The sequence below is a fragment of the Cydia fagiglandana genome, chromosome 14 (genome assembly GCF_963556715.1).
Source record: "Cydia fagiglandana chromosome 14, ilCydFagi1.1, whole genome shotgun sequence".
Lineage (NCBI taxonomy): Eukaryota > Metazoa > Arthropoda > Insecta > Lepidoptera > Tortricidae > Cydia > Cydia fagiglandana.
The window spans coordinates 3321907-3349708 of NC_085945.1; the positions used below are offsets into that span (position 1 = coordinate 3321907).

The 27802-nt window shown below is 39.7% G+C and overlaps 2 protein-coding genes across 2 annotated transcripts in view; both read right to left on the bottom strand.

The window, feature by feature from the left end:
• Nucleotides 1-27802, bottom strand: part of LOC134670672 (probable RNA-binding protein EIF1AD) — a 65753-nt gene that overhangs the window by 15556 nt on the left and 22395 nt on the right. The window lies entirely within an intron of this gene.
• Nucleotides 1191-27576, bottom strand: LOC134670680 (coronin-7). Its single transcript, XM_063528496.1, has 23 exons — nucleotides 27405-27576; nucleotides 26550-26927; nucleotides 25184-25370; nucleotides 23177-23377; nucleotides 22363-22584; nucleotides 21824-21951; nucleotides 21115-21255; nucleotides 19075-19539; nucleotides 18277-18385; nucleotides 15734-15835; nucleotides 15499-15619; nucleotides 14660-14758; nucleotides 14109-14212; nucleotides 13548-13661; nucleotides 11961-12203; nucleotides 10274-10533; nucleotides 9139-9260; nucleotides 8162-8300; nucleotides 7059-7190; nucleotides 6312-6386; nucleotides 3971-4106; nucleotides 2133-2245; nucleotides 1191-1335 (listed from the first exon to the last, which is right to left on the bottom strand). The coding sequence occupies exons 2-23, from the start codon at nucleotides 26856-26858 to the stop codon at nucleotides 1243-1245; spliced, it is 3615 nt and encodes a 1204-aa protein (XP_063384566.1). The 5' UTR covers nucleotides 26859-26927; nucleotides 27405-27576; the 3' UTR covers nucleotides 1191-1242.

Consider the following 27802-nt stretch of genomic DNA (forward strand, 5'->3'; position numbering starts at 1 on the left):
TGCAATGACAAAATGTGGTAATGCCATCATCAAAGTCTAATTTAAACGAAAATATGACGTTTATAATGACACGGCTCACTTTGGTCTGTTCGAAATTAGAGATAACTATGAGCCATCTGCCAGATGTGGGGGGGGGCCCTTAGACAGTGCGAAATTAGTTTAGACAGCCTCTAACATTTTGTCTTTGTTAAATAATTGCAGTTTCTTCAGCACTCAATTGAATTGCAGTTTAGATACATTAGGAAACTGACGAAAATAAAATAAATACTGTCACAAATAGGTCTAACAATCGTTGCCAATACATTCCTCGAGTTAATCGTCTAAATAGCTAATCTATATCTAAAGATATAAAGATATACAAAAACTGGGACTGAAAGCGTTATACAAAACTTCTTACACCTAGCTAGCTGTAGATTATAATTCTTGAGAAAAATCAAAAATTAAATATCACCCCATACAAAAAGCTCCACTCTGTCACATTTTATTTGGACAAAAAACAAGACAGCCAAAATAATTTTGACTCAGCCCTACCTCAGCTTGCCTTTCAACTCCTTGCACCATCCCACTAGCCTGGGGTTAACCGGGTAAACCTGGAATTACCATGGTTACCAGTACAATTTTATACTGGGTGTACGGGTTAACCCCGGGTTAGGGGCTGTCCATAAATTACGTCATCTATTTTTAACGATTTTTTATTCCCCCCCCCCCCCCCCCTAAAATCATCCAAAAATCATGCTTAGAATGACCCCATTTCCTCCTACGTCATGCTACCATCATCCGATGTCCAGACCGCCTCCTCAATTTAAAATGACGTAATTTATGAATAGCCCCTTAGTGGGATGGTGCAAGTGGCGCTAAAAGGCTTGCTACACGGTCGCCGACAAGCCCCCAGACCGCGTGGCCTTGGCCGGTCCCGGACCGTGTAGACAATTGTTACCAACAAAATTTGACCAAAACTGACCAAGGACAGACCAAGGTCAGACGGTTAGAAGGCTTGTCGGCGACCGTGTAGCAAGTCTATAAGGCCCACTTACACCATTCCACTATCCCGGGGTTAACCGATTAAACCAGGAGTTGCCATGGTTAGCCATACAATTTGACACTAGGTTAACAGTTTGACCGCTTGACCCGCTTAACCATCACTAGGTGCAAGTGGCGCTAAGTGTGTGACAACCTATTTTGAGCTTTAGTGTGTTATACTAAAGGTGTGTTTTGTCGGTGTAAGAAGAATTGGTCGGCGGCTCACTGGTCCCACTCGGCCTGGTCGACGCCCTCCATGCTGTCCTGCTCTAACTTCAGGTCCATGGCCACCTTGGCGCTCATGGATTTCATTATCTGTTAACAATAAATACATTCTTATTGGCTATTGAAAATACAAGCAACAACAACGCACGGCATGGGAAATATACAGGGTGCTTCTTGTAACAGGAGCAATAAATTAAACTAAAGGCTGTACTCCTCAAACTGACCAACATTTGTTCAGCAACTCGCGTAATAATTCGCGTTAGACCCGTCTATAATGTGAGTTAATATGTCTACAGGACAGACGTGAAGGTAGTTAAGTATCAGTATTAACGTGTCCTCAAAATAAAGTGAGAAAGCTGCCACACGCATCGTTTGCGACCGCGAGTGGCTCGGCTATTTGGGGTTGTCAAAATTCAAGTGATTATATTAAGTCAAGTGGTGCCAACCATAATAATTACTCGGATCAATGGTGAGCCGAACGGAGCCGAGTTCGACCGAAGTGAGGAGTGTCTCCCCACTGGGTAAGGTAAGAGAATCACGTGGGGAATCCACATACTGTTTCTCTCACCCCGAGCGAAATACATTATGTTTCTTTTACCTCAAATGACCTTATAAAATTATCATCATCATCATCATCTCAGCCATAAGACGTCCACTGCTGAACATAGGCCTCCCCTTGGACCTCCATACGTGCCGGATGGGGGGTGAATGCCATAATCGCCACGCTTGGCAGGCGGGTTGGCGATCGCAGTCGAGTACACCGAATTTGAGGGACGCTGCTGCCCGTCCACCGTGGTCTTGGACGTGGTTTAAGGACATACCCGGGTCCACAATATAAAAAATATGCGGGTAATCCGGGTATAAAATTATGCGCAGTGTAAACTCACGCTGTCCTGTTTCTCCTTGGGGTCGAGAGGCACGTGCGACTTGATCAGGTCGGGCTTGGGCTTCTGCGGGGGCTTCACCGGCTCCTTGGCGGCGGGCACGGAGTGCGCTGACACTATACAATAAATATAAATAAAAATGTATAAAAGAACAAAACTTCCGTGCGGCACGGACATATTAAATGTATTGCCAACGCTGCTCGCGCCTTTCTCGGTACAGAGTGAAACATGTTGAGCATTTTTCGGCTTAAATACGTGAGTGACCCGTTTTAGTATAAAACAGTCAAATAGTTGTTCAGTCGAGTAGGTACTTTTTCTATGAGACAACTAATAAAAGATAAATGTATACTACCATAATATAACCTAGATAATTGAACAATATGATGGAAGTATCAACTAAAAGAGCCTTCTCTTTCATTCGTTTTTGTCCTCCTGACCGCGGCGGGAGCCGATCGGTCAAATTCATTATAGTTCACTAGCGTTTCGTAACGAAGTCATTATAGTTGAGGCCGGAGTCCACGGTGAAAAGTTGGCGATTATAATTCGGTTTACTAAGTTTTAATTCAACCATTAAAGACGACGAGTGAGAGAAGTGTTAAGTTGTTTTTTTTTTTCACACCACCTATTCGGAAATGAGCTTTTTCTTCCCTGCTAGGAGGGATCAAAGTGGCACTTTTCCTCCCTTCTAGGAGGGATCAAAGTAACACTTTTCTGTTCAAGCACACTATGTTTAAATTTTTTTGTACATTATTTTTTTAGCTTAAATAATCTGTTTAAGCATCAGATCGTGTCAACACTAAGATTTCTTTATTTTCCTCATAGTTGATGTGATAAGTAGTATGTGTCACACGGTATCAAAATTATTTCGTCTCGGGCGTTAACACTTGATTCCCTCATTACGCTCAGGATCCATCGCTTCATTCAGGATTCAATGTACTCCCTTGACGGAAATACAGTAGAATCCGGTTAGTACGACTTCGCTTATAACAACCAACCGCTTATAGCGACGTAAGTATAGGCACTTGTTTGGTTTTAGTACAAGCTACTATGAAAGAACAACCGTTTATTACGACTCCGCTTATAACAACCGACCGCTTTTAACGACGGAAATTGACACAAAATCCGTCCGTCAAGTCCGGTTACAGCGACGAGCGACGTAGGTAGTTGTTACAAATAAATTGTTGGTAAGAAGCTTACTCCGTCCCGCTCACCCAACTCCCCTTTTGCCTATACGGAGCAAGATAAAATAGTCACGTGACTTTTCGTAAACTTGCTCTTCTTACTTTCGTAAACTGAATAAAACCCAATTCCCATTAGTCATTTGAGCTTAAACTTCACATAAGTACATAATAATGTAAGTTGGGTATCAATGCAATATTTGGTAGGTACCTTCGAGTAGATCTGATAATGGACACAGGAGGTGGCCATAGAAACTGTGTGATAAAACAACGTCATCTTGATTAGATCTCCAAGCATTAGGTCTTTTTATTTTACGGGATTCGAGTAATTTGCGGATGACGAGTGAGTACGCGTATATTGAAAAGTGGCTTCTTCTAAACACATAAGTCTCTCCATTTTGACAAGGTGTCGTAATATTAACGTAATAAAATATTTTAAAAGAAATGTTTTCTTTTTTCTTTAATTGTCGCTTTAATAAGTATTGATAAATTTAAAATAATGTAATTATTTTAATTGAAAAAATATATTTAAATTGGCAGTTTGTTTTGTACGACGTCCGGTTAGTACGACGTAATATCAGCGGTCCCTTGGGTGTCGTTATAACCGGACTCTACTGTATATCATTTTGATCCCTTGTAACACAAACTACTATAGCTACTTACAGAGCTGCATGCCGGGCGGTCGCAAGCTGGCCGTGCGCGGAGTAACGTGGTCGTTGTGGAGCCAAGCGCGCGAGCACTGCCACGGTTCCCACGTCACTAGCGTCGGCGGGAACAGATCGTCTTGGAACAGCTCGCTCTGAAAACAAATCACTCTCGCATAAACATCAAGTATAGTTTGTAGCTTTCAAATAGAGCCCGACGGCTAATCCTATAGTCTATTGTTAAGTAAAACCGCACGTGCTACTTACCTGCAAAAAAGGGTCTTAAGTATTCTATTTGGCACCTGAGCGCGGGCTAGTCCAACGCTCAAAAAACCAGTGTAGGTGCGCTCTCCGATAACGCGCCTTTGTTACGCATCTCGATGACACATTTTAGGTTGGTTCTGTAGCGTTCGACTCGCCGGCACTCAGTAGCCGAAGTACGTATTTTTTATGCAGGTGGTTGTGGCACGTGGCACGAGCGGATTTACTTAAGAATAGATAATAGAATTAGCCGTCGGGCTCTATTTGAAACCTACAAACTATAACAAAGGGAAGGCAATAAATAAAACGTCTACTCGACTCCGCCTATCACTTACAGTTACAGATCACTCATCATACCTATCCCTTCATGCTACCCTGTACATCTATAAAATGATGGTTCAAACAGCCATTCCATAAGGGTGCGACACTTCCGCAAATGACTAGTAAGTCCAATACGACATACATACTACATACATACATATACGAATACAAAGGGCACAAAACAGATCAGAATGGCAAAAATCGAAGGAGGCCTACATTTCAAAGATTGAAAAGGACTAAAAAGAAGAAGAAGACATAATATACCTAGATATTTTTCTAACAAAAACGGATTGACAAAATGAAACGTCGACAACCCTATTATCGATAGCGAAACGAGTCAAAGATAAGGCAACTTGCCGTCACTACACATTTAAATTTGCGTTCGCTGCACTCATTAACCTTTTGAACGCCACAGACGACAATTGACGTCAACGCAAAATCGTGACAACGACGCCAAAGACGGCATTTGACATCGATCGTTTTTGATCTACTGAAAAACACCCCACTTTTAGTTTGGCATTATTTATTCACAAAACTAAATTAGACCCCCGTCGCGTCAATGTCGCGGCAAATGGATACGCCGTTTGGTATTCAAAAGGTTAAAAAAATATCTACAAAAATTAAGTTATAAGGATGAACATACGCCGATGCAGTATTAGTGAGGTAAGCAGTGTCACCCAATGTATGGGACGTGCAAATTTTGGTATCGGATGAATTCACTTGGCACAGATGTAGTATACGTAAAGCTAAGCCAATCCAGCCTGGTAGCCAAACGGGTGGCCCCTGGTGGGTAAGCAGGGGGGCATACAAAGTTACACGCTACATATTGGCTTCTATTATTTGGTATCATTTCCAGATAAATCGGGCATAAGGAATTCATTTTTGAGACATTTAATGTACAGTTTAATAGAAAAAAAACAAAAATATTGACGAACAAATCAAAATCGGTTTGCAATTTTTTATTAAATTATTAATATTATCAGCCGAAACTAGCTAGAAAGTTGAAATTTGCACACCAGGTTACATTTATAATGTGTACAAGAGATAAGAAGCGATTTTGAAAAATTCAACCCCTAAGGGGGTTAAAAAGGGGACGAAAGTTTATATGGAGTTCATGTTTTATTTTAAGCAAGGAATTTCAAACTTCGTTAAAAGATATATTATTAAAATACAAGAAAACTAATTTCAGCGTTTTTGAAAATTTATCCCCTAAGGTGGTGAAATAGGGGTTGAAAATTTGTATGGAGATCAACATTTTTTTCGAGTGTGGGGCTTGAAACTTTTTATATGCGCATATTATTAGAATAAGTTAGTTAGTTAAGTATTAGGATTAGGTAAGTGGTATAAATATACATATGTTCTCTGTGAGATACGTTTATGGAAGCATCTGTATTTAAGGCCATTTATGTAACTTTAAGTTTTATGTTCATCCCATGTATGTTTTTCTGTGTTATCTCCTCAATAAATAAATAAATAAATAAATAAATACAAGAAAAGTAATTTCAGCGTTTTTAAAAATTCATCCTCTAAGGGGGTTAAAAAGGGTTAAAAAGGAGTTCAAAGCTTGAATCCATTACAAATTACTTTGACTGCCCCCCCTGCCTACCTGCCAGGGGGTGGCGGATGTCTACCGGGCTCAATTAGCTTAGCTTTACGTATATTACATCTGTGCTAAGTGAATTCATCCGATACCAAAATTTGCACCTTATGAGTCTTATGACACTACTTCCCGGGCTATATAAAATGGTGTGGGATGTAACCTAACTTTATTAACTAACCTTTATCCTAGGCACAGTGAATGACAGAGGCTCTATGTTGCCATTGGTCAACCTGAGTGCCCTCGCGAATTCCACCTGCAATGAAAGATCATCTGTAAACCCACAACACACGCCTTCTTGAACTTATAAGCAATTAAATGTAAAATATCAAACCAAATCAAATACAAATGAATTTTATTAAATATTTATCATCCAAAATCATCGTTTAAAAGTCAATTCTACCGGCAAACATAAGCAAACAACTCAAAATTTGCATTTGATTACTTTGCCTCACATGTGAATAAAATGCAACTTTGCTATCAGTTTTTTTTTTTTGAAGTGCAAAGTAAGCCTTTCTGAGCTGGTGTGGTGAAAAAATACTTGCTCGGGTATCAATATTAGCACAAGCGGTTAAACAACAACATTGCCCCTTTGGAAAACAAATAACTATTATTCCCCTGGTTTAAAAGTGAAGGCGAGGGACCTTTTCTACAGCCACATGCTTCTTGTTGAGCAAGGAGATGCCCTGGTGCAGCGTCGGCGAGCGGTGGTGCGACAGAGCACACAGGTAGGGAGCTTCGCTTGTCACCTCGTAACAGTAGATTGTCGAGTCACCATGAATCTACCTTCTCCACGGCGACCAGCTTCTTGTTGAGGAAGGAGATGCCCTGGTGCAGCGTCGGCGAGCGGTGGTGCGACAGAGCACACAGGTAAGGAGCTTCGCTTGTCACCTCGTAGCAGTAGATTGTTGAGTCACCCTGAACCTACCTTCTCCACGGCCACCAGCTTCTTGTTGAGGAAGGAGATGCCCTGGTGCAGCGTCGGCGAGCGGTGGTGCGACAGAGCACACAGGTAGGGAGCTTCGCTTGTCACCTCGTAGCAGTAGATTGTCGAGTCACCCTGAAACAATATATACAAATATGTATGGTAGATAGGTCCAACTAATGGGAGATCGTATGCAAGGGGCGGTACCTTTTCTCTGCAGCTGACTTAAACACCAAAATTACAAATACCATGAAATATTTTGAGAAAATAAAATATGCATGTGCTATTATAGCAAAACATCATGTAGGAAACAACTAATTGCTGTCGCCGAATGTAATATTATAAAGTAAAGGAGCGCCGATGTGTCGTAACATCGCAATCTTGGATTTCAACTGTGATAGAAATTATCAAAACACCCGTTTTATACAACTTACCCGCCCCGTGAGGAAGATGGTGCCGGAGTCATGGTCGATATGCGTCTGTAATATTGCCGGGGACACGTCCAGGCCCACAGTACACACGGGAGCGCTCAGGTCGCTCGCCTTGTACAGGTAGATCTGTCGCTCTGATACTCTATACACCCGTCTTATACGACAACTTACCCGCCCCGTGAGGAAGATGGTGCCGGAATCATGGTCGATATGCGTCTGTAATATTGCCGGGGACACGTCCAGGCCCACAGTACACACGGGAGCGCTCAGGTCGCTCGCCTTGTACAGGTAGATCTGTCGCTCTGATACTCTATACACCCGTCTTATACGACAACTTACCCGCCCCGTGAGGAAGATGGTGCCGGAATCATGGTCGATATGCGTCTGTAATATTGCCGGGGACACGTCCAGGCCCACAGTACACACGGGAGCGCTCAGGTCGCTCGCCTTGTACAGGTAGATCTGTCGCTCTGATACTCTATACACCCGTCTTATACGACAACTTACCCGCCCCGTGAGGAAGATGGTGCCGGAATCATGGTCGATATGCGTCTGTAATATTGCCGGGGACACGTCCAGGCCCACAGTACACACGGGAGCGCTCAGGTCGCTCGCCTTGTACAGGTAGATCTGTCGCTCTGATACTCTATACACCCGTCTTATACGACAACTTACCCGCCCTGTGAGGAAGATTGTGCCGGAATCATGGTCGATATGCGTCTGTAATATTGCCGGGGACACGTCCAGGCCCACAGTGCACACGGGAGCGCTCAGGTCGCTCGCCTTGTACAGGTAGATTTGCCGTTCGGATACTCTGCAAATAAGTAAAAAACGTCAATCGATAATATGGAGAAACAAGCCAAATAAGAAAAAAATCGTTACAACTATTCTATTGAATACTCAAAAATCCAATATTGGAGATGTTTCGATACTATTGGTCTGAAGTATAACCATAGAGAAATATAGTAAGACAATAGTGCTCACTCCATACATCAGTTTTGGTACCACAAAGACTATTATTTTCATAGTCGACATCTATGTAGCATCGAGTAGCGGAATTATCAGTACTGCTACTTGACAATAGATGTAGCACCGACCGGAAACTCTAATGTTGCTGAACATTAGACTTTCCGTCCGTACATCTCCCGTACATCTATTGTCAAGTAGCAGTACTGATAATTCCGCTACTCGATGCTAAATGTCGACTATGAAAATAATAGTCTTTGTGGTACCAAAACTGATGTACGGAGTGAGCACTCTACATATGTATTTTTTTCTCTATGGTATAACTCTGTCAAACATAATATATGTAATATGGTCTTAGATATCTTATTTTCCACTAATTAATTTCCCTATAGTTCGTTTTTTTAGCAATAGAAAGAACTCCACAGAAGCAAGCGTGCAGTTTTTATCAGGCTCTTTAATTGTTAATAATGATGGAATTATCTAATGTAGTATGGTCAATACATATAATTTACTTCAAATTATTACCGCTAAAAGTGCCGGATTTGGAACCACAAGCTTACTTCTGCGAAGTTCTTTCTAATGCTAAAAAAACGGACTATAGGCATTCATAAATATTTAACTTCTTCTTTAGCTACCATATGTTTTAAATGATGCTGTTGTCTAACGATTAAAGTTTTGGAACTTACTTGTCAAACCCAGTGACGACTAGATGAGTTTCGTTGAGAGCCCAAACTATCCTCGCACCGCGGCTGCCCGCGGGTCCGGGGCCGCTGCGGATGGCTTCCGTCGAAGATCGGGGCTTGAAGATCTGAAGCGAAATCAAAAGGTTGCGTTCACTGTGTGATTCAACCCATACAGATAAAGGGCAAACGTTTGTAAACAAGCCATTCAAACCGCAAGAATATTAGCAAAAACACGCGATTATGATCTCATTTAGACAAAGTTTGCAGTTAACTGTACTTCTTAGGGGTTGTGCACAAATCACGCGAGGTCCGATAGGGGCAGGGGGGTCACAAAAAATTGAGGGGGGTATAAAGGAAACCTCACGTGTATTTTTCTACAGTGAACGAAACTAAGAAAAAAAAAACCTATCACATTAGTAGATACTTTTTCTCGGTTTCTTTAAATATCACCAAGGGGGGGGGAGGGTCAAAAAGTAGCCGATAACACCTCGCGTGATTTGTGCACAACCCCTTATTAAGTATTCTTGGCTACATACTCAGCCGAAGGAGACAATTCAAAACTCTATCAGTAGATCTACTAATAAAGTCAGTAAAGTAGTCAGTAGATCACTTCGTAAACTTTGGGGTGTTTGGAAATATGGTTTCAGGATGTCCACTCAAAGTAACAGCCTCTTTAGAGACATCTAGGCTGAGTTCTTAATGGTTAAATCTTTACGTTAGTCTTACCGTGACAAGTCCATCCTTGCACACTGTAGCCAAATATTCCCCGCAAGGCGACCAATCCAAAGCAAATATCTGCTCTGTATGCCCAGTAAGAGTAATAGCCACTTCTAGTACGTCTAGGCTGAGATCCCATATCTTAATAGTTAAGTTTATAAATATATCTTACCCTGACAAGTCCATCCTTGCACACTGTAGCCAGATATTCCCCACAAGGCGACCAATCCAAGGCAAATATCTGCTCTGTATGTCCAGTCAAAGTGATTGCCGCTTCAGGTACATCTAGGCTGAGATCCCATATCTTGATAGTGAGGTCATGTGCTGCCGTGGTGAGCAGGTCGGAGGCGATTAGGTAGAAGCGTGCTATGTAGATCATGGACCCCATAACTTAATAGTTAAGTTTATAAATATATCTTACCCTGACAAGTCCATCCTTGCACACTGTAGCCAAATATTCCCCGCAAGGCGACCAATCCAAGGCAAATATCTGCTCTGTATGTCCAGTCAAAGTGATCGCCGCTTCTGGTACATCTAGGCTGAGATCCCATATCTTGATAGTGAGGTCATGTGCTGCAGTGGTGAGCAGGTCGGAGGCGGTCGGGTGGAAGCGCACTATGTAGATCTTGTCCGGGTGCGCGGAGAACGTGCGGTTTGGCGTGTTCGAGGACTCTTGGAGGCCTGGAAATAAATGATTTGGTGAGGACTTTGATAAAATTGATCTTCATAAGTGTAACGCTACTGTTTGATAATGTAGTTTTTAAAATGTAGGTAGCCGGATACCTCTTTTAATGATATTTCAATTTAATAATTGTGTGTCAAATCTTGACATCCTAAGCCAAAACTAAAAGAACTAAAACCTAAAGAATAGCGTTAAAATCTGATAGATCCTGGATTGAACTGAGCCTTTTGTGGGTTTCATGTTTGAAAATTGCAATTCTTATATTGCATTTTATGCTGTTAGGTGTTCTCATAAAACGTGAATTTCTTTAGTACAGTCGCCATCAGATATATCGGAGCAGCCAGGGCGCTCACAAATATCTGAACACGCCTCTATTGTCAAAGCGTTAGAGTGCTTGTTCAGATATTGTGAACACCTTGGCCGCGCCGGTATATCTGATGGCGACTGTACAAGACATGTATTCTGCATCGGTACTTGATAGCGCTACATTAGTGTCACGGTACTTACTAATTTTGCAGGTAGTCTGAAGAAAAGACCTACGGACTCATCTTTCGGGATAATCTATTCTGAATTCTTTAATCATTCCATCATCACAAGCTACCAGTAGCCTTCTTCTTCCTCGCGTTATGCCGGCATTTTTGCCACGGCTCATGGGAGCCTGGGGTCCGCTTGACATCTAATCCCATGATTTGACGTAGGCACTAGTTTTTACGAAAGCGACTGCCATCTGACCTTCCAACCCAGAGGGGAAACTAGGCCTTATTGGGATTAGTCCGGTTTCCTCACGATGTTTTCCTTCACCGAAAAGCGACTGGCAAAAATCAAATGATATTTCGTACATAAGTTCCGAAAAACTCATTGGTACGAGCCGGGGTTTGAACCCGCGACCTGCGGATTGAAAGTCGCACGCTCTTACCGCTAGGCCACCAGCGCTTGTCTAAGCTACTAGTAGCCTATCAGCTCAAAAGGGAACGTAAAGGGAAAATATCAAGACTCACCTCCTTCCGGAATGATCCATTCTCGAATCATGCCATCGTCGCAGGCCACTAGCAGCCTTTCATCTCTGAAGGGATCCCAAGCCCAGTCCTGCAACACCGCAGGGTGTAACAAGGCGGGGGGTGTAGGCCGGAGGGGTGCGTGGGGGGGGCGGTGGCGACGAAAGCTTTTTACTATCATAAAATTACATTTTAAACCTTTGATCGCAGATGAAAAGATAAGATCAAAACTTACCTCCTTCCGGGATAATTCATTCTCGAATCATGCCATCATCGCAGGCCACTAGCAGCCTTTCATCCCTGAAGGGATCCCAGGCCCAGTCCTGCAGCACGGCAGGGTGTAACAAAGCGGGAGGGTGTAATCCTGAAGCTTTTTACTATCATAAAATTAAACCTTTGATCGCAGATGAAAAGATAAGATCAAGACTTACCTCCTTCCGGGATAATCCATTCTCGAATCATGCCATCATCGCAGGCCACTAGCAGCCTTTCATCTCTGAAGGGATCCCACGCCCAGTCCTGCAACACCGCAGGGTGTAACAAGGCGGGGGGGTGTAAGCCGGAGGGGTGTGTGGGGGGTGCGGTAGAGACGGGGGTGGCGCCGACCGGCAGCTCGACGATGGCGACGCGGCCGCCGCCGCCGGACACGGGCACGGCGCACCGGACGCCGTTAGCTGCAAACAGAACGGTCAAAATTAAGGCTCATTTAGACGGTGCGAGATATCGCATGCGAGTTTCATTACATTGCGGTATTTGATTGGTCGGCTGAATTGGATGTAACCAATAGTCGTCAATGAAACTAAAATCGCATACGAGTTCGCGCGCCGTCAAAATCGGCCCTTAGGCTATTGTTGATATTTTTAGGGTTCCTAGGGTACTCAAAGGGTAAAAATTGGGACCGTATTACTAAGACTTCACGGTCCTTCTGTCTGTCACCAGGCTGTTATGAACCGTGTTAGCTAGTAGCTATACAGTTGAAATTTTCACAAATTATGTATTCCTGTTACCAATATAACAACAGATAATAAAAAGTACGGAACCCTCGGTGGGCGAGTCCGACTTGTCCGGTTTTTTCATCATTTTCTTCAACAGCAATGTTTAAAATATGTATTAAAGTTCTATGTTAAGTTTTGATGTTTAACCTTTCTATTATGGCAATTGTCGTGACGAAAATAATGACGCGCGGTTAAAACGCTCCAATTTGCCCACATTTAAATTCAAGATTACTATAGATCTTAAAATGTAACAAAATAAAAAAATATATAAGGACGTGACAATGAACTGTCGACCTAAGCTTACTGATTTGCTTCATACCTGTTTCTAAATAAAAACGAATTTTATAGCCATCACATTAATCTAGTATAACTGGATCAGGCATGAGGGGTGGGGGGAAATTACCGAACGGGATAGTCGTATGCATATTTCAGAAGGAGTAGCAGCGAAAACGCTATTATTATTTGCCCTAGTCACATTCTCACATTTTTATTATTCCGCACCGTATATTTAGTATGGACAAAGACATATGTAACTTCGTATAAGATGAATAAAGTCTAAGAAAAAAACGTGCCTCGGAAATCAAGAAAAAAAAGTCATTCTCGGATAGATGGCGCACACACCTTTAGCCTATTCTCGGCTAGATGGCGTGACGACACCGTTTCATATTTAACAATTTTAACACATAGATATCAGTGAATGAACATGGGTCAAAATGATATAAAAATAATAAAATCATTTATCTATATATGTATTTATTTTTTTGATAATTTTATACGTGTTTATTTTGAGTTATAGTCGTGTGTCGATAGATGGCAGTAAATTTACAGTGACTACAACATTTACTATGACAGGACCCCTCTATACTATCTATTCTTTTTGGTATGGATTATGGTGGGCAACAAATAAACTCGACCAATCGTGTCGCATTACGAATGTTTTGTCCCTCACTGGCGCACGCTCATAGCACATCTATACGATCCTACCATCTATGAGCCATCATGTTAAAATTGCTAAAATCTCACCGTAAAATCCATTGCACTCTCCCGATATCTGTCGGCTGATATTCTTGATATTCTCCACGTGGGTCGACTTGTGTCCCGGCGTTCCTTTCAGATGACGGAACTTTGATACTTTTCCTAATAACAAGAGATATCAAATGTAAACTTTTATTCAGTTGCAGGACGTTTACAGGCCAAGCAAAATATACGCAACGAGTTCCGTTAAATAAAACACGACCAAAGGGAGTGTTTAAAATCGACACGAGTTGCGAATTACCTTATCGCACGTGTATTGCACAACGTTTTGCAGTACAGTCACCATCAGATATATCGGAGCGGCCGATGTGCTCAAAAATATCTGAACACGCACTCTAACGCCCTGACAATAGAGGCGTGTCCAGATATTTGTGAGCACCTTCGCCGCTCCGATATATCTGATGGCGACTGTACATATGGTTCTTTAAACTTTTTACATAGGTCCGTATTGTGCTACTTATTGCACTATAGCGGTAAAGTACCACAATATGTATTGTAAAGTATTCAATATATTTATTCAATAAGGGGATAAGAGAAGACAGGGCTCACCAAAGACAGTAGAGGTCCGCTTGGTGGTCACGTTCGGTACGGAGGCGCGTTTGTCCTTCTCCTCGCGGTCTGGACTCTTTCGAGATTTTAACGAGTCTCGCCGCCTGAATAAAACCTTTCATTAGTGTATTTTAAAGAAAAATTTTTTTTAAGGTGGTATTCCACCTGTCCAATTTCCTTGTCCAATGTGTATTGCGTCTCACATTTTGCTTAATGAGAGTGAGATGCAATAAACATTGGACAAAGATATTGGACAGATAGAACTAAGGGTGGAAACCTTTAGTTAAATGATAATTTTAATTTATAGTACCATACTTTAAAAGACGTGTAAATAAAAATTCTTAGTCCACGTATTTTTGGGCCACCCTGTAATTTCTATGTATGACCCATATATAGTATATAGTCGGACAAAAAAGCGTAGAAATTAAGCAGTGGCAATATTGTAGTGTCGTCCCGTTTTCTTAGATTGATTTGAAAGGGACGACACTACTAAATTATTGCCACTTTTTAATTTCTACCCTTTTTTGGTTGACTGTAATTTGCGACAATACCTCAGTGGCGCCGGCGAGGGCGGCGTGTCGGACTCGACGGCCACGCTCACGGAGCGCGACTCGTACGCGCGCCGCCGGTCCGCTATGGACTGGTTCCCGCTACCGGAGAACACAGAAGCGTCAACAACACAAATACTTATATTGACCACCTGACAAAACATCACTTAACAAACGTACAGAAAACATAGTGAAAGTTGTATAAATTACAAAAAATATCTGGAGACCGAGCTTTGCTCGGAAAACATATAAAAACGCAAATTGCGCGTTTTCCCAGAGATAACAGCTAGCTAGATCGATTTATCGCCCCCGAAAACCCCCATATAGCAAATTTCATCGAAATCGTTAGAGCCGTTTTCGAGATCCGCGAAATATATCTTATACCTTTAAACGAGCAATTATTATTATAATTCCCACTACTCTTGCTTCTTCTTATATGTATCCTACCTTAGGCTTATACTTGTACCTATTATATACCAACTTTCAGTTACATGTATATTTTATGAACCTCCAGGTCTTTTCAGTAAAAAGATTTATCTGCGTATTACGCACCTCTGACTTATGTATCTTGTACGACTGTATGTGTTCTGAATAAATAAATAAATTCTAGTATATTAATTTATGCATTTAAATATATAATATTTCGTGGATCTCGGAAACGGCTCTAACGATTTCGATGAACTCATTTATGAGTTTTTATATGTTTTCCGAGCAAAGCTCAGTCTCCCAGATATTGTACGTAATGGGACAACATTACATAAGGATATAAAATACAATTGAAGACTTAGTTTTATTGCAATAACGGTTGGTCATGAATCATGATACGAGTAATAGGTACTTACTCAGTGGTCTCAAAGAGTTTCCTCCTGTCGGCAGTGCTCGGAGTCTTAGGAATGTAGCCCGAGTCAGAAGAATTCACCTCCTCTTCCAAGCTCGTGTCAGATTTACCGTTCGTGTACTCTTCTGTTAAAATATAACGTTATAATAAAACTCCTGAAGTTAGTAGAACCAACTAGTCAACCTCATTTGAACTCATTGCAAACGCATTAAGATTTAAAATTGAAATGTTGTTTTTACCTTTAGGTGCAATTTCAACGTCACTGGTAGGGGACAGCGATTTGTCCTTTTCTTCGTCTTTGCCGACGGGCGTGGAGGCCGCTTGCGTCAATGGCGAAGTTGCTGTAGAATAAAGCAAATGTAGGATGAAAAGGGCTCGCGATCCTGACTAGACATAACCATACATCGTTATCGCGGGAGCAAATACGATTTGACAATACTGAAAGATTATAAAAAACAGTCAAAAACAGAAATGACATTCGTATAGAGAAACGTTTATACCTACGACCTTAAAATGTATAATTATTTTATTGAATATCAATGCTATCTTACCTCCATACTTGACTTGATTGGTACTTAAAAAGATTACCTATTAGGTACGCAACCTTATCAGTCAATTAAGACATTTGTCAATCTTGACTGATCTTTATTTGTAACAACATAATCAAATAGAAGTTGCCTTTAAAATGCCTCGAAGGAAAATAACATGTGATGAATTTGTGGGGTTGTTTATACAGGATTATCCTGAGCTAGAGGCTCGCGATACAAATCTATTTTGCTCGAAGTGCAATATTAGTTTTTGTAAAACTAAATCTTCCGTGAAACGTCATTTTAACTCTGAAAGACACACTTATCTCAAAAAAGATTTTAGGTTGGAACTGACAAAATTTCTAGTAAGCTGTAACATACCGTGGTCTCAAATAGAGAACCCTGTATTTAAAAATTTCATTGAAGATTGTGTATCTGGAAAATTTGAAAAAACTGTTCAGGTCCCTTCAGAATGTTTGCTGAGGCAGACTTGCGTGAATGAATTATACGACAAAGAGATGGATATAATTAGAGACGAATTAAAAGACGCGTATATATATGTAAGTGTTGATGAAACCACAGATGCTATAGGTCGTCAAATCGCTAACGTTATAGTAGGTGCTATGCTTGAAGATGATGTTGGAACTCCACACGTGCTGTCAAGCAAATGTTTAAATGAAACGAACAATATCAGTATAACTAATACTGTAAAAAATGCCCTGGATGATTTGTGGGGCCCTGGTCACAATAAGCATGACAAGGTGTTGTTGTTATTGACTGATGGTGTGGGGTATATGTTGAAAGCTGGCAGAAATTTGAAAACACTTTTTCCGAACATTGTCCATGTTACATGTTTAGCCCATGCTCTTAACAGAGTTGCCGATCAAGTTCGTGTTCTTTTTCCAGAAGTTAACCTATTAATTTCAAATGTAAAGAAAGTATTTCGCAAATCTCCGAAAAGAGTAAAAGCATTAAGAGAAATGTTTAATGGAATTCCTTTGCCTCCAAACCCAACAATTATTCGCTGGGGAACATGGATCGAGGCTACCACTTACTACAACAAGTATTTTGATGAAATAAAAAGCGTTATAGACACATTTCGTAATTCAGACGCACAGTGCATCGTCAAAGCAAAAAAATCTTTACTCAGTGCAAAAGTTCGAAAAGATGTAAATTTCATAGCAAAGTATCTGCAAGTAATACCAGATGCTATAAATAAACTGCAGTGCCAAAATCTATCTCTTAGTGAAAGTTTGACCATAGTACAAAATACATACAAACATATATCCAAATTAATTATGAATAAAGATGGAAAACAGATTTTAAAAAAGTTCAAAGTGGTTTTGCAGAAAAATGCCGGATATGAAGTTATGAAAAAAATGTGTGAACTGATATCGGAGAAGGAGATAGTACTAGATTCAACGATATATCGTTCTACATTTGATTACTTCCGTCGTTTTAAAAACGCACCCATTACAACAGTAGCAGTCGAAAGATCATTTAGCCAATTAAAATGGATATTTACTGCACGACGCCGCAGATTAAGAGTAGAAAACATAGAGAAAATTTATGTCGTATATTACGAAAATCACTTAAGATCAACAAAAATTAAATAATGTTGTACAAAATAAATCATGAATATTTATTTGATATGTCGATTCCGGGTCATTATTTACTAACAGAGTGTAAAGCAAGATTTATGAACATTATGCAACAAAAACTTCGTGCTATGTATGATGAACTTCTTGGAGGCTTATAATGTGTAGGCAGAAAGGTCTGTTTTAACTAAACGGGCAGTCTGTTTTACCACTTCTTTAATAAATTTATATTTGCTCCCGCGATAACGATGTATGGACATAACACAAAAGTGGCAAAAAAGGTCACAATATATAAAAATGGTAAAAAATAAAAGAAACGCTCTTTTGCGGATGCGTATACTGTGTAGAATAGCTCATATAAATTGTAATATTTGAATCCTCATTAGAAACGTCACAACGCACCGCACGCAAATGCTACGCAAACGGTGTGACGTCTCTTGAACGTGTTCTTGGTCTTAGTAAAATTATCATATTCAAAGTGGTCGCATTATAAACAATCTATTGTTAGAGTTAGACCAAAATAAGTCTGCAGCGATTTTTATAGCTCAGACTGTGTGAGTTTAAACGTCAAACTTCCATGAAATTGTGACTGATAAATAACAGCCTGTGCTGTCAAAATCGTTGCAAAGTTATATTGGTCTAACTCTATGTACTTACCTGAGTCAGATTTGGGCACGCCGGGTACAACCGGCACAGAGAACACCTTGTCGAATGAGAATTCTTCGCTGCCCGACGACGCAGAGAACGGCTTCGGGCCCAGGCGAGGCTGCAAATATCATTGGCAATGTAGTTCAAAGGGGAATATAGAGTTTCGACTATCAGGGATCAATGCCAAAAAACGACTTAGAAATAGAAAATTTTTCATACCACTTGTTGATTAAGGGATTAAAATGAGAACTAAAAGTGAATTCTAATCACCTATAAACAGAATTCATTTTAGTATAAGGCGGGTAGTTATTGAAGGCTGGCCAGTTATTGAAACGTTGTTCGTCTTCCTACACACAATTTCAAAGATAACAAAAAAAAGCGGAGACTTACGAGGTTAAATTAGGTATAGATTGATTCATAAGAGCTGAGAGTGAATCAACCTGTACTTAACTGGGTTGGAAAAAAAACACATAAACTACCATCAACAAAGTAAAACGCTGGCTTTCTCGTGCATGCCTTTTAAATTTAATTTAGGATTACTTAAACATAAAAATAAAATAAAAAGACCACATGTATTAGAAAAAATGTAGAATTTTTTTTCTAAATACTAAAATTTGAAAATACCGCATCGATACGCTACTTCGTATGATAGCGCATGCAAAAGTACCAAATGGAACATTACCAATACAGGTAATTTTGATACAAAAATTTCTAAAGGCTTCTTACAGAATGTTAGCAAAAAACCCTAGCACACCTCTACCTGTCTCTAAAAGCAAAACTCAAAACACCAACCAACACATTGTATACCTTATAACCCGAAATCGGTACCGCCGTCGTCCTAGGTTTAGGCTTCGGCGCCTCATCATCTCCCGCCGATGGCTCCGAAATCGACGACCTTGGCAACGGCTTAGGAGCTTGTACTGGAGTCCCGTTGACATAACTATTGCTTCTAGAAAGACACGTTTCTGAGTCAGTACTTTCAGTTTTTTCTAGAATCTTCTCTTTATCCTCTGTATCTTCATCGTCATGCCCGTTGGCACCGTTATCTAATTTCTTATGGAAACCATTTTCTTTCTTCCCTTCCATGCCTTTGATTAAGTCTTTAACGTTAACGAAGTCGATCCGGTCTTCGTCTTTAGGTTCCGGTGCGGGTTTAGGCTTCGGGTCTTCTTGGGTGATAACTGGGGTTATGGCTTTTTTGGCTTCCGCCTTTTTGGGTGGAGGCATGGCGAGGATGGATTTGACTAGTTCTTCTAGGTTTCCGCGGTGGATCTAAAAAGGTTTAGAAGATGTTTTGTGTAAAAAAGCTTAATTAATGGATTATGTTACTAATGCAAGTATTGTGATAAAAGTACAGAGTAAATGGTCGAAATACTTGAGTTACATATAAAGTGTATTGTTCAACATTTAACCCTAACTTGTAAGATAAATAATTATTTATGAGTCATTAATTATGACAAATATAATTATTAATTAACGACTTTACTACTAACAACGAGACTGATCTTGAAATTGTAAAAAAAAACCATACAACTTGTGTTTTTGAGGTTGTTCATCAAAACTTAGTTGAAGATGATTTATATATTTATCTCGCGGAGTAGGACTAAACGTTAAAAAAAAACACAATAACCCCTAACCAATTATATCCCATAACCCTAACCAATTAGATATATTCAATACTTAATCAATTTTATGTACATATGTAAGATAACTAAAGATAATATGAAATATATAATGTAAAGCAATGTATCACAAGCGTTAAAATGTAAAAATAAAATAAAAGTAAAATTACTTACTCATTCAACACAAGTCACAAAACTAACCCAACTACAAACAAAACAACACAACACCACACAACAAAACAAAAATATAATAACCATATAAAACACACAACAGTCACCGGTATTTAAATAAATATAAATTTGTGAAAATAACCGAAAATAAAATATTTTATATCATTCATCGTTATTACTCTATCTATTATTCTATCGTCAGTAACGATTAGACCGATAACAAACCCCTTTAAAAAACCATGCGCCAACTCAAAAATGTAAATATTTAAATTCTTAAGATAATTTCAAATTTTAATGTCTAGCAACTGAAAAGTTGAAACACAAATATTGTTTATGGCATTATATCACCAAAGAAATATATCAAACACACACAAAACGTTTCAAATTATATTATTGCCATACCATTCAGTTTCAGTGAAACAACGGTCTTCTCAACCGCCAGTCCAATTTATATATTATGGCCTTAGTTACATAATAAAATAGGGGTTTCCAAATTCCGGCCCGCAAGCCCTTACATTTGAACCGCGAAAAAGCAGCGGGAGAGCCGAAGGTGTCGTGGCCTACGGGTCAAAAAGTTTGAAGGCCCCATAATAAAGTCACATGTTTAAACTTTACCTGTGTGCAGTTGTTTGCATCTGGATGCAGCGAGATGTTGGGGACGGGGTGGTCCTGGTTGTCAAGCCAATCAAAGTGTTGAAGTATCTCAGCCACAGTCAATAAACCATTTGTGTTAAAACATTACACCGGAGCATAATGTATCTAATTGCATTAATTACCTGTGTGCAGTTATTTGCATCCGGATGCAGAGAGACGTTGGGGACGGGGTGGTCCTGGTTGTCAAGCCACATGGAAGCGTTGAAGTATGCCATGACGTACCCACCATGTCAGCTCAGAATACTACCCGTGTGAAGTTGTTTGCATCCAGATGACAAGAAATGTTGGGGATGGGATGGTCTTGGTTGTCAATCCACATGGGAGCGCTCAATCATAGTCAAAAACCCAGCTGTGTTAAAACATTACATTAGTGCATAATGTATCTGAGTGCATTAATTACCTGTGTGCAGTTGTTTGCATCCGGATGCAGAGAGATGTTGGGGACGGGGTGGTCCTGGTTGTCGAGCCACATGGGCGCGCTGAGGTACGTCACGGAGCCCGCCGTGTCGGGGTACAGATCGGCGTGGTATTCGCGGTAGCTCTGCGGAACGGAAAATGTTCAACGTTTCTAAAAAGATGATGCTCAGAAACTTATATAAAATGTAATTTTAAACTAAACAGGTTCTCTCAAATCGCGCCTTTATAGTTCGTTTTTATTAGCATTAGAAAAAAGGTAAACAATCACGTCAAATATGTCACGGCAAATATGTAACAATTATGAATCTAATACGATACTATGTAACAGTTTTTGATTTTTAAAAAGCGTTTTTCAATTAAAAGCTATGTCAAGATCGCTTACCTTCTTGCAAGTTCTTTCTAATGCTAAAAAAACGAACTATAGAACGAAACTGACATAATAAAAGAGACGCTATGTCTGAATCTTTAGGTATTTAAATAAATGTAAACAATTTGTAAATTTCCGGGTAGTTAAATCATTTATTGGTTAACCAACCAAGTACAAAACCCCCTGCATCTGTCACTGAAAGACCTGACTTTTAACTTACATTATTTGATCATGTAATGTTTTCATCTACCCTCAACTGGCTTAAGGAGCCATTTGAGGGTAGATTTTATTAAATATCTAAAGATACATAGTATAGTAAACTCACCTTTCTTGGCACTTGGTACATGATAGGCACAACGCTGGAGCCAGTCAGTTGTAGTACTCGGTTGACTTCGCCATCCATGACGCGGAGGGCTCGCTTTGGGACCAGACAGGCGCCTTTCGTCTGTTCGCCTGTCGAAAAAACACAGAAATAGAGTTATTTACTATTTTTGATATGTAGCTTCACATAAACCTTCAGTAATAATGTGCACTCTTCGTAATCTGTATTTGCCCTAATAAAAACAAATTCACAAAATATATTTCCACTAACACCTGCTAATATGACACTGAATACGAACAATAGAATAACATTGTATGGGTTATTTCGACTTGCTGTCATACGGCTATTAATTTTTGCACTTAGCATTCTAGTATGTGGTCATAATTATAAGGTAAACGTACTAGTACTCGACTTGCTAATGCCCAATAGATGACACCTTGCTGTCACCTCTATTGACAATGACTTAAGTTTCTTGAACATGTACTGGGACCGCGTCGAGCACCAGTATGTTTACCTTACTCAGTGATTCAGTATCTACTCACCGGAATGCCTCAATCCCTCAATGAGGAATGGTTCCCTATCTGTAACCTCCATGTACAGTATGGTGGTATCTCCCTTGCCAGCAAGGAAGAGCATATTGGTGTCAGGATCGAAGAGCGGCATCAGAATGCCGGTGGAGCAGTCAAGTTCGAGTGTTTTCTGAGTTTGGGAGAGGTTGCGGACGTCGCGGATCATGATCTGACGGAGGCGGGCTGCGTCGAAACCTTTAAAGTTTAAGATGTATTAGCCTTTTTTTAATAAAGGCTATATTTGCAACTCCGTTCAAGTTGTCTAAGCTTAGACAACTTGAACTTGCACCATCCCATTAACTCGTGGTTAACCCGTTAAACTGTTAACCTAGTGTCATATTGTACTGGTAACCATGGTAACTCCAGGTTTAACCGGTTAATCCCGGGTTAGTGGCATGGTGCAAGTGGCCCTAAGGCGTTTGGGATTAAAAATGAAGGTTATTATTATGATAAATGAGTGGAAATCATCTCAGTCGTGTAAACTTTGGCAGGTATCTCACTTGGTAGAGTGGCCAGGAGTCCAAGAAACACCAGTTAAATTTCGTCCGAGATGGAATATATTTGTTTTTAATTTTATCTTAACTGGTGGTTACTGGTTCAAAAACTGACCTTTTTTCATTTAGTCCCGACCAAATCTAACCCTTGTATCATGTTTTCTAAGCGAGTGAAAATTATAATTACAACTGGATCTGGGTCAATGATTAATAGATTTATCACTTATCCTATACTTAAGTTTTTTTCTACTACTTACATATATTTACATTAATAACTAAGTCTTAATACTTACCAGTGGTCAAAATTCGATCTTGGTCCAACCATACGACCCTGCTGTCTTTGATGCCATGGTGGCTAGAGGCCGCGTCCAACACGGCCGAGCCCGCTCTAGGGTCCACTATGCGGACCTTTCTGTCTTTGCACGAGGTCGCCATGAGACGCCCGTCCTTCTTCCATGATGTGGATTGGATCACGTCGCCGTGGTCTCGGTTTACTGAGAAAAAAGGACATTGAAAAAAAAAACAATTATAAAAGTCACAACTAAAGTACCTATGGACGTTAAGCAGCACGAAGAAATTCATACAATGACCGGCCTGATGACGCCAGCGGTCAATGCTACTGTGCGAGTGGGACTGCAATATAACAATAGGCATATTATGACTATATTATGAGTCCCTAGTGACGTTCATATTGATTGTCACTGAGACAAGGTACGAAATACGCGTATATGTCGGCGGCCGATCGTAAGATCAGGCAGGTCGTAATGTTCCTGTGTAATGTTTTGACGAGTCACATTAAACCAATATATAGGTATGATAGGTTCGTTAGTTGCTTCAGATGCCCGAAGTGCAAACTGCCCAGAAATAGGAGCCCCGCTTCGCTTCGGTTCGACTCAGGGAACGAATCAAAGATTTTCACGTTTCACGATACGCCTAGGAATTTCACGATATGCCTGATCTTACGATCGGCCGCCGACATATATACGGCATTAACGAGTTTTAAACCGTCTTCACCTAGTTGCACAAACCGTTACAGTAATGTCCAATAGGGGGTATTACTGCAATGTTCTACCGCCAGAGTGCAGCACTAGCGCTTATCGCATACTATAGAGTAACTTATACATACTGTGCCTTAAACTGTTTTTTGACAAGTTTTCAAAGAATAAATTGATGCATCAGGGAAAGGCGTAAATCGAAATTCAGTTATCTGCCTGTTTATCGCTCGAATATGCAAGCTCGAATATTTTGATTTTCTTGTTTCGCAGTAGACCCTCAGATTGTGATGGATAGTGATAGTGGCGCCCCCTACGCAGAGTTTCGCGTAATATTCATTATTAGGACAGTTGCTATCAGTATTTAATTCGCCAATACAAAAAGTGAAAGCATGACTGTATCGTGTCCCTTATCGGGCCGGGTCAGACCGCCGGAAACGTCAGTACTTCCGGCCAACGACAAAGGCTTACGTTCAATTGTTCTCGGAGAGAATGCCCGTCTTACGGAACTTGGGACTAATGCCTTATCTATGTGATATGATGTGTGTGTGTGTGTGTGTGTGTGTAGAACATTTGTGCGACGCCTATTAATGTCCTATGTATGATTCATTATGTACAAACAACAATATATGTTAGAATGTTGTAGATTAATTAGAGAGCCACCATGGCATTTGTAAAAACCCTCTATAACAATAAAGAATTTAAAAAAAAAACAATATATGTAGATACCGCATTTTTTATCAAGTCTGGTGACTATATGGGTCTAAGTAGGCATGAGCAGGCAACTGATTTGACTGGAGTCAAACTTGTTTTGGCACTCTTAAATTGTTTCAAAAAACCTACAGTGGAGGATTCGTTATGACGTCAAAGAATGATTAATAAAGTATTAATTTAGTTTCATAAAGAGTATCTGCTTTGACTTAATACACCATCCTCATACTATTTATACTTGTACTATAAGTTCGCTTTTTTAGCATTAGAAAAAAGGTAAACCATCTTGATGTGTATTTTAATTGAAAAACACGTTTTAAAGTAACGGCAAATATGTAACACTTATGAATCTAATACGACCGTTTATATTCTTCTGCTTTTATAAGTAATAGTTACTGATTTCTAAAAAGCGTTTTTCAATTAAAAGACAAAAGTCGAGATTGCTTACCTTCTTTCGAATGCTAAAAAAAACAAGCTAATATTATAAATGAGAAAAAACCAATTTAGAATTATATGAATCAATTTAGATGAAATTTGCTATGGACATTTATCCCACGCATATGAAGTCACAGGCAGTAGCTAGAACTACAAACTCACCAAAAGCTTCCTTCTGCTTAGTCAAATCCCATAGAGCCAGCTCATGGCCCGATGCCACATGGATCAGCCCGTCAGCCACTGGGTGGAAGCCGACGTTCTCCACTCGCCGCTGCTTTTGAGACAGCGTGCACTCCGGGTTGGAGAGTGACTCTTTCAAACCCTCCGGAGGTATGTGCCATACTTTTACCTGTAAAGGAATGAAAGATGAGCGTTTGAAAAGATTAGGAATTACATAAGTTGTCTGGAGGTTTTTTTAAATAAGACAGCAATCTTCAAGATATACATTATCATTTTCTCAATAAGGAAAAGAAATTGTACAGTCACATCACTGCTTTAACACAAAACAAAGACAAATCTACATGTTTATGGATATGCTTACTAATACTCGTACATATTATGTCACATGTTATTTGTAAATAGACCAGGGGGGCGACTTTTGAATTTCATTTGCTCGATTTCGTCACTCGAAAATCGGTGGAAAACGACGAAATGCAAATTTTTTAAATACGATACAAATTGGGAATCTAGTCGTATTGAGCACTCGTTTTTAATTCCATTAATGAATTGAATGCTTAGTAGTAGTAGTGGAGATAATTATTGAACAACCGAGCAGTCGAAATTCATAAATTGGCCCCCAGGAAGTATTTTGAAAGTAAGAACTTCATATAAAAAAGATAACCAAAATTTCAGTTCTTACAACATGAGTTACTTAATCTTATTCTGAGATAATTTATCAACAGATGTGATATTATCTTATCAGTGATTTATCTATCAATGATATATTATATTTGATATAAGAGATATTGTCAATGGTATTGTCATTTGGATTATGGCTAAACTAGGTAGTAATCTGGTTTCAATGTAAATTTAATTAAGCCCAGGAAGATCATTGTAAATCCACATAAGGTTATTTTCCTGTGAAGTAAATATAAAATTATACTATCCTTAAAATTAAGACAATTGTACAAATGGTACAATGGTAGGAAATTCCCATTGGGAACTGGGAATAAGCCGTACGTCTTATACAAAGATTTTGGACCATTAGAGCTTGCTCCCGTAATGGGGCTCACAGTATTTATTTTAATATGTTGAAAAGTACAAAAATTATTTCATATTTGTAGTTGTTATCTTTAAATTCTTGTGTAATAGCTCAAAATTTAAGCTCTGCATATTAAATAAATAGAAGTCACAAAAATGGGAGTCTTTGCTTTGTCAAGTGAACCAACTTATTAAAAATGTTTAAAACTAATAAGTAGGAAGTCTTTAGCATAATTTAAGATGTTAAACAGTCCTCAAACTACACACAGTAATAACACTGTGACACTGTGGAGGTTACAATAAAGATTTATATGACTAACTGACTTACTAAAGAGTCTTGAGATCCGGTCAGCAGCAAACCATCATGGAACGGCGAGAATTCCATATCAGTGATAGTGTCCGAGTGAGCATGCAGCAGCGGCATTGTTTTGCTCTTCCTCCCGCAGTCATCCAGCGGCAGCACCGCCATACTCGACCCCACATGCTCCCAGTTAAACGCCATGAAAGATGCCGAAGCGCAAATATTGTTCCCAAAGGTCTGATACGACCCCACACAGATGTCCCGAATACATGCCTCGGGCTTAGGCACAATCGGTGCTGCATTTTTATACTTAGAGGCTTTAAAGCGCCACGCCATTTTAATCCACTTTATGTAAAGTCAGTCTTTTGTTTGGAATGTTCTTGGCCTCGGGAGAGGCGGTAAGAGCTGGAACAATTAAAAAAGTAAAACACATCGCCTAATTTTACTTTAATGGTCAAGTTCGTTTTTTACTTATCGGTAAAGAGATTACTGGAAGTTCGATAAAGAAGCGAGCGTTTTTATGTACAGATTTCTAAACTGTAACAGTAAAGTAATGACTGCATTAACGCATCTCTAATTAGGAGCACAAAAATAATTAACATAAAAAGTTACTAAATTTCAACACACTGTCGATGATCTAGGGGCTCTCGAGCGAATAACATATGATTTTTTCTCTGTTACCACTGTTACCAGACAATCTGTGAGGCAAAGACGGGGTAGAGACACGAAAAACTATTATAAACACCTTTGTTTTGAAATACTTGCCCGGCAGTACGACCGGAAACCATCAATTTTCAGCAAAACAGACACACAAAACTATTACACCTTTCTGTTCATTTACAAGAGTATTGGTCAAAATAAAAGTCGTAATAAATAAGTTACCTTATTGAGTAAAAATTACGAAGAAATCCAATTTCCGTAAAACACTAGACACTCCCCCTAAACGTCGGCCATTTCAAGCGACGTTAGTGCCGTATCGATCAATAATGAACCCAAAACAAAATTAACAATCGAATCACACAATGTCAAAACAAAGGGTTGTCATTTCAATCGATACCAATGATTTGTAAACTGAAACACATCGTATAAATTAATTCAAAACCATTCAGTAAAGTCTATTATAAAGAATTTGAATTAAAAAGTGTTTATTAATTGGTTTTGTGTAGATTCATTTATTTAAATTAATTAATCAGAAAAGAATGTTCGATTGTATCGAGTCGGCAATAATCGTTGTTAGTACAACACTGAGAACTTTGCGTTTCGTTCCACGCTTGTTACGG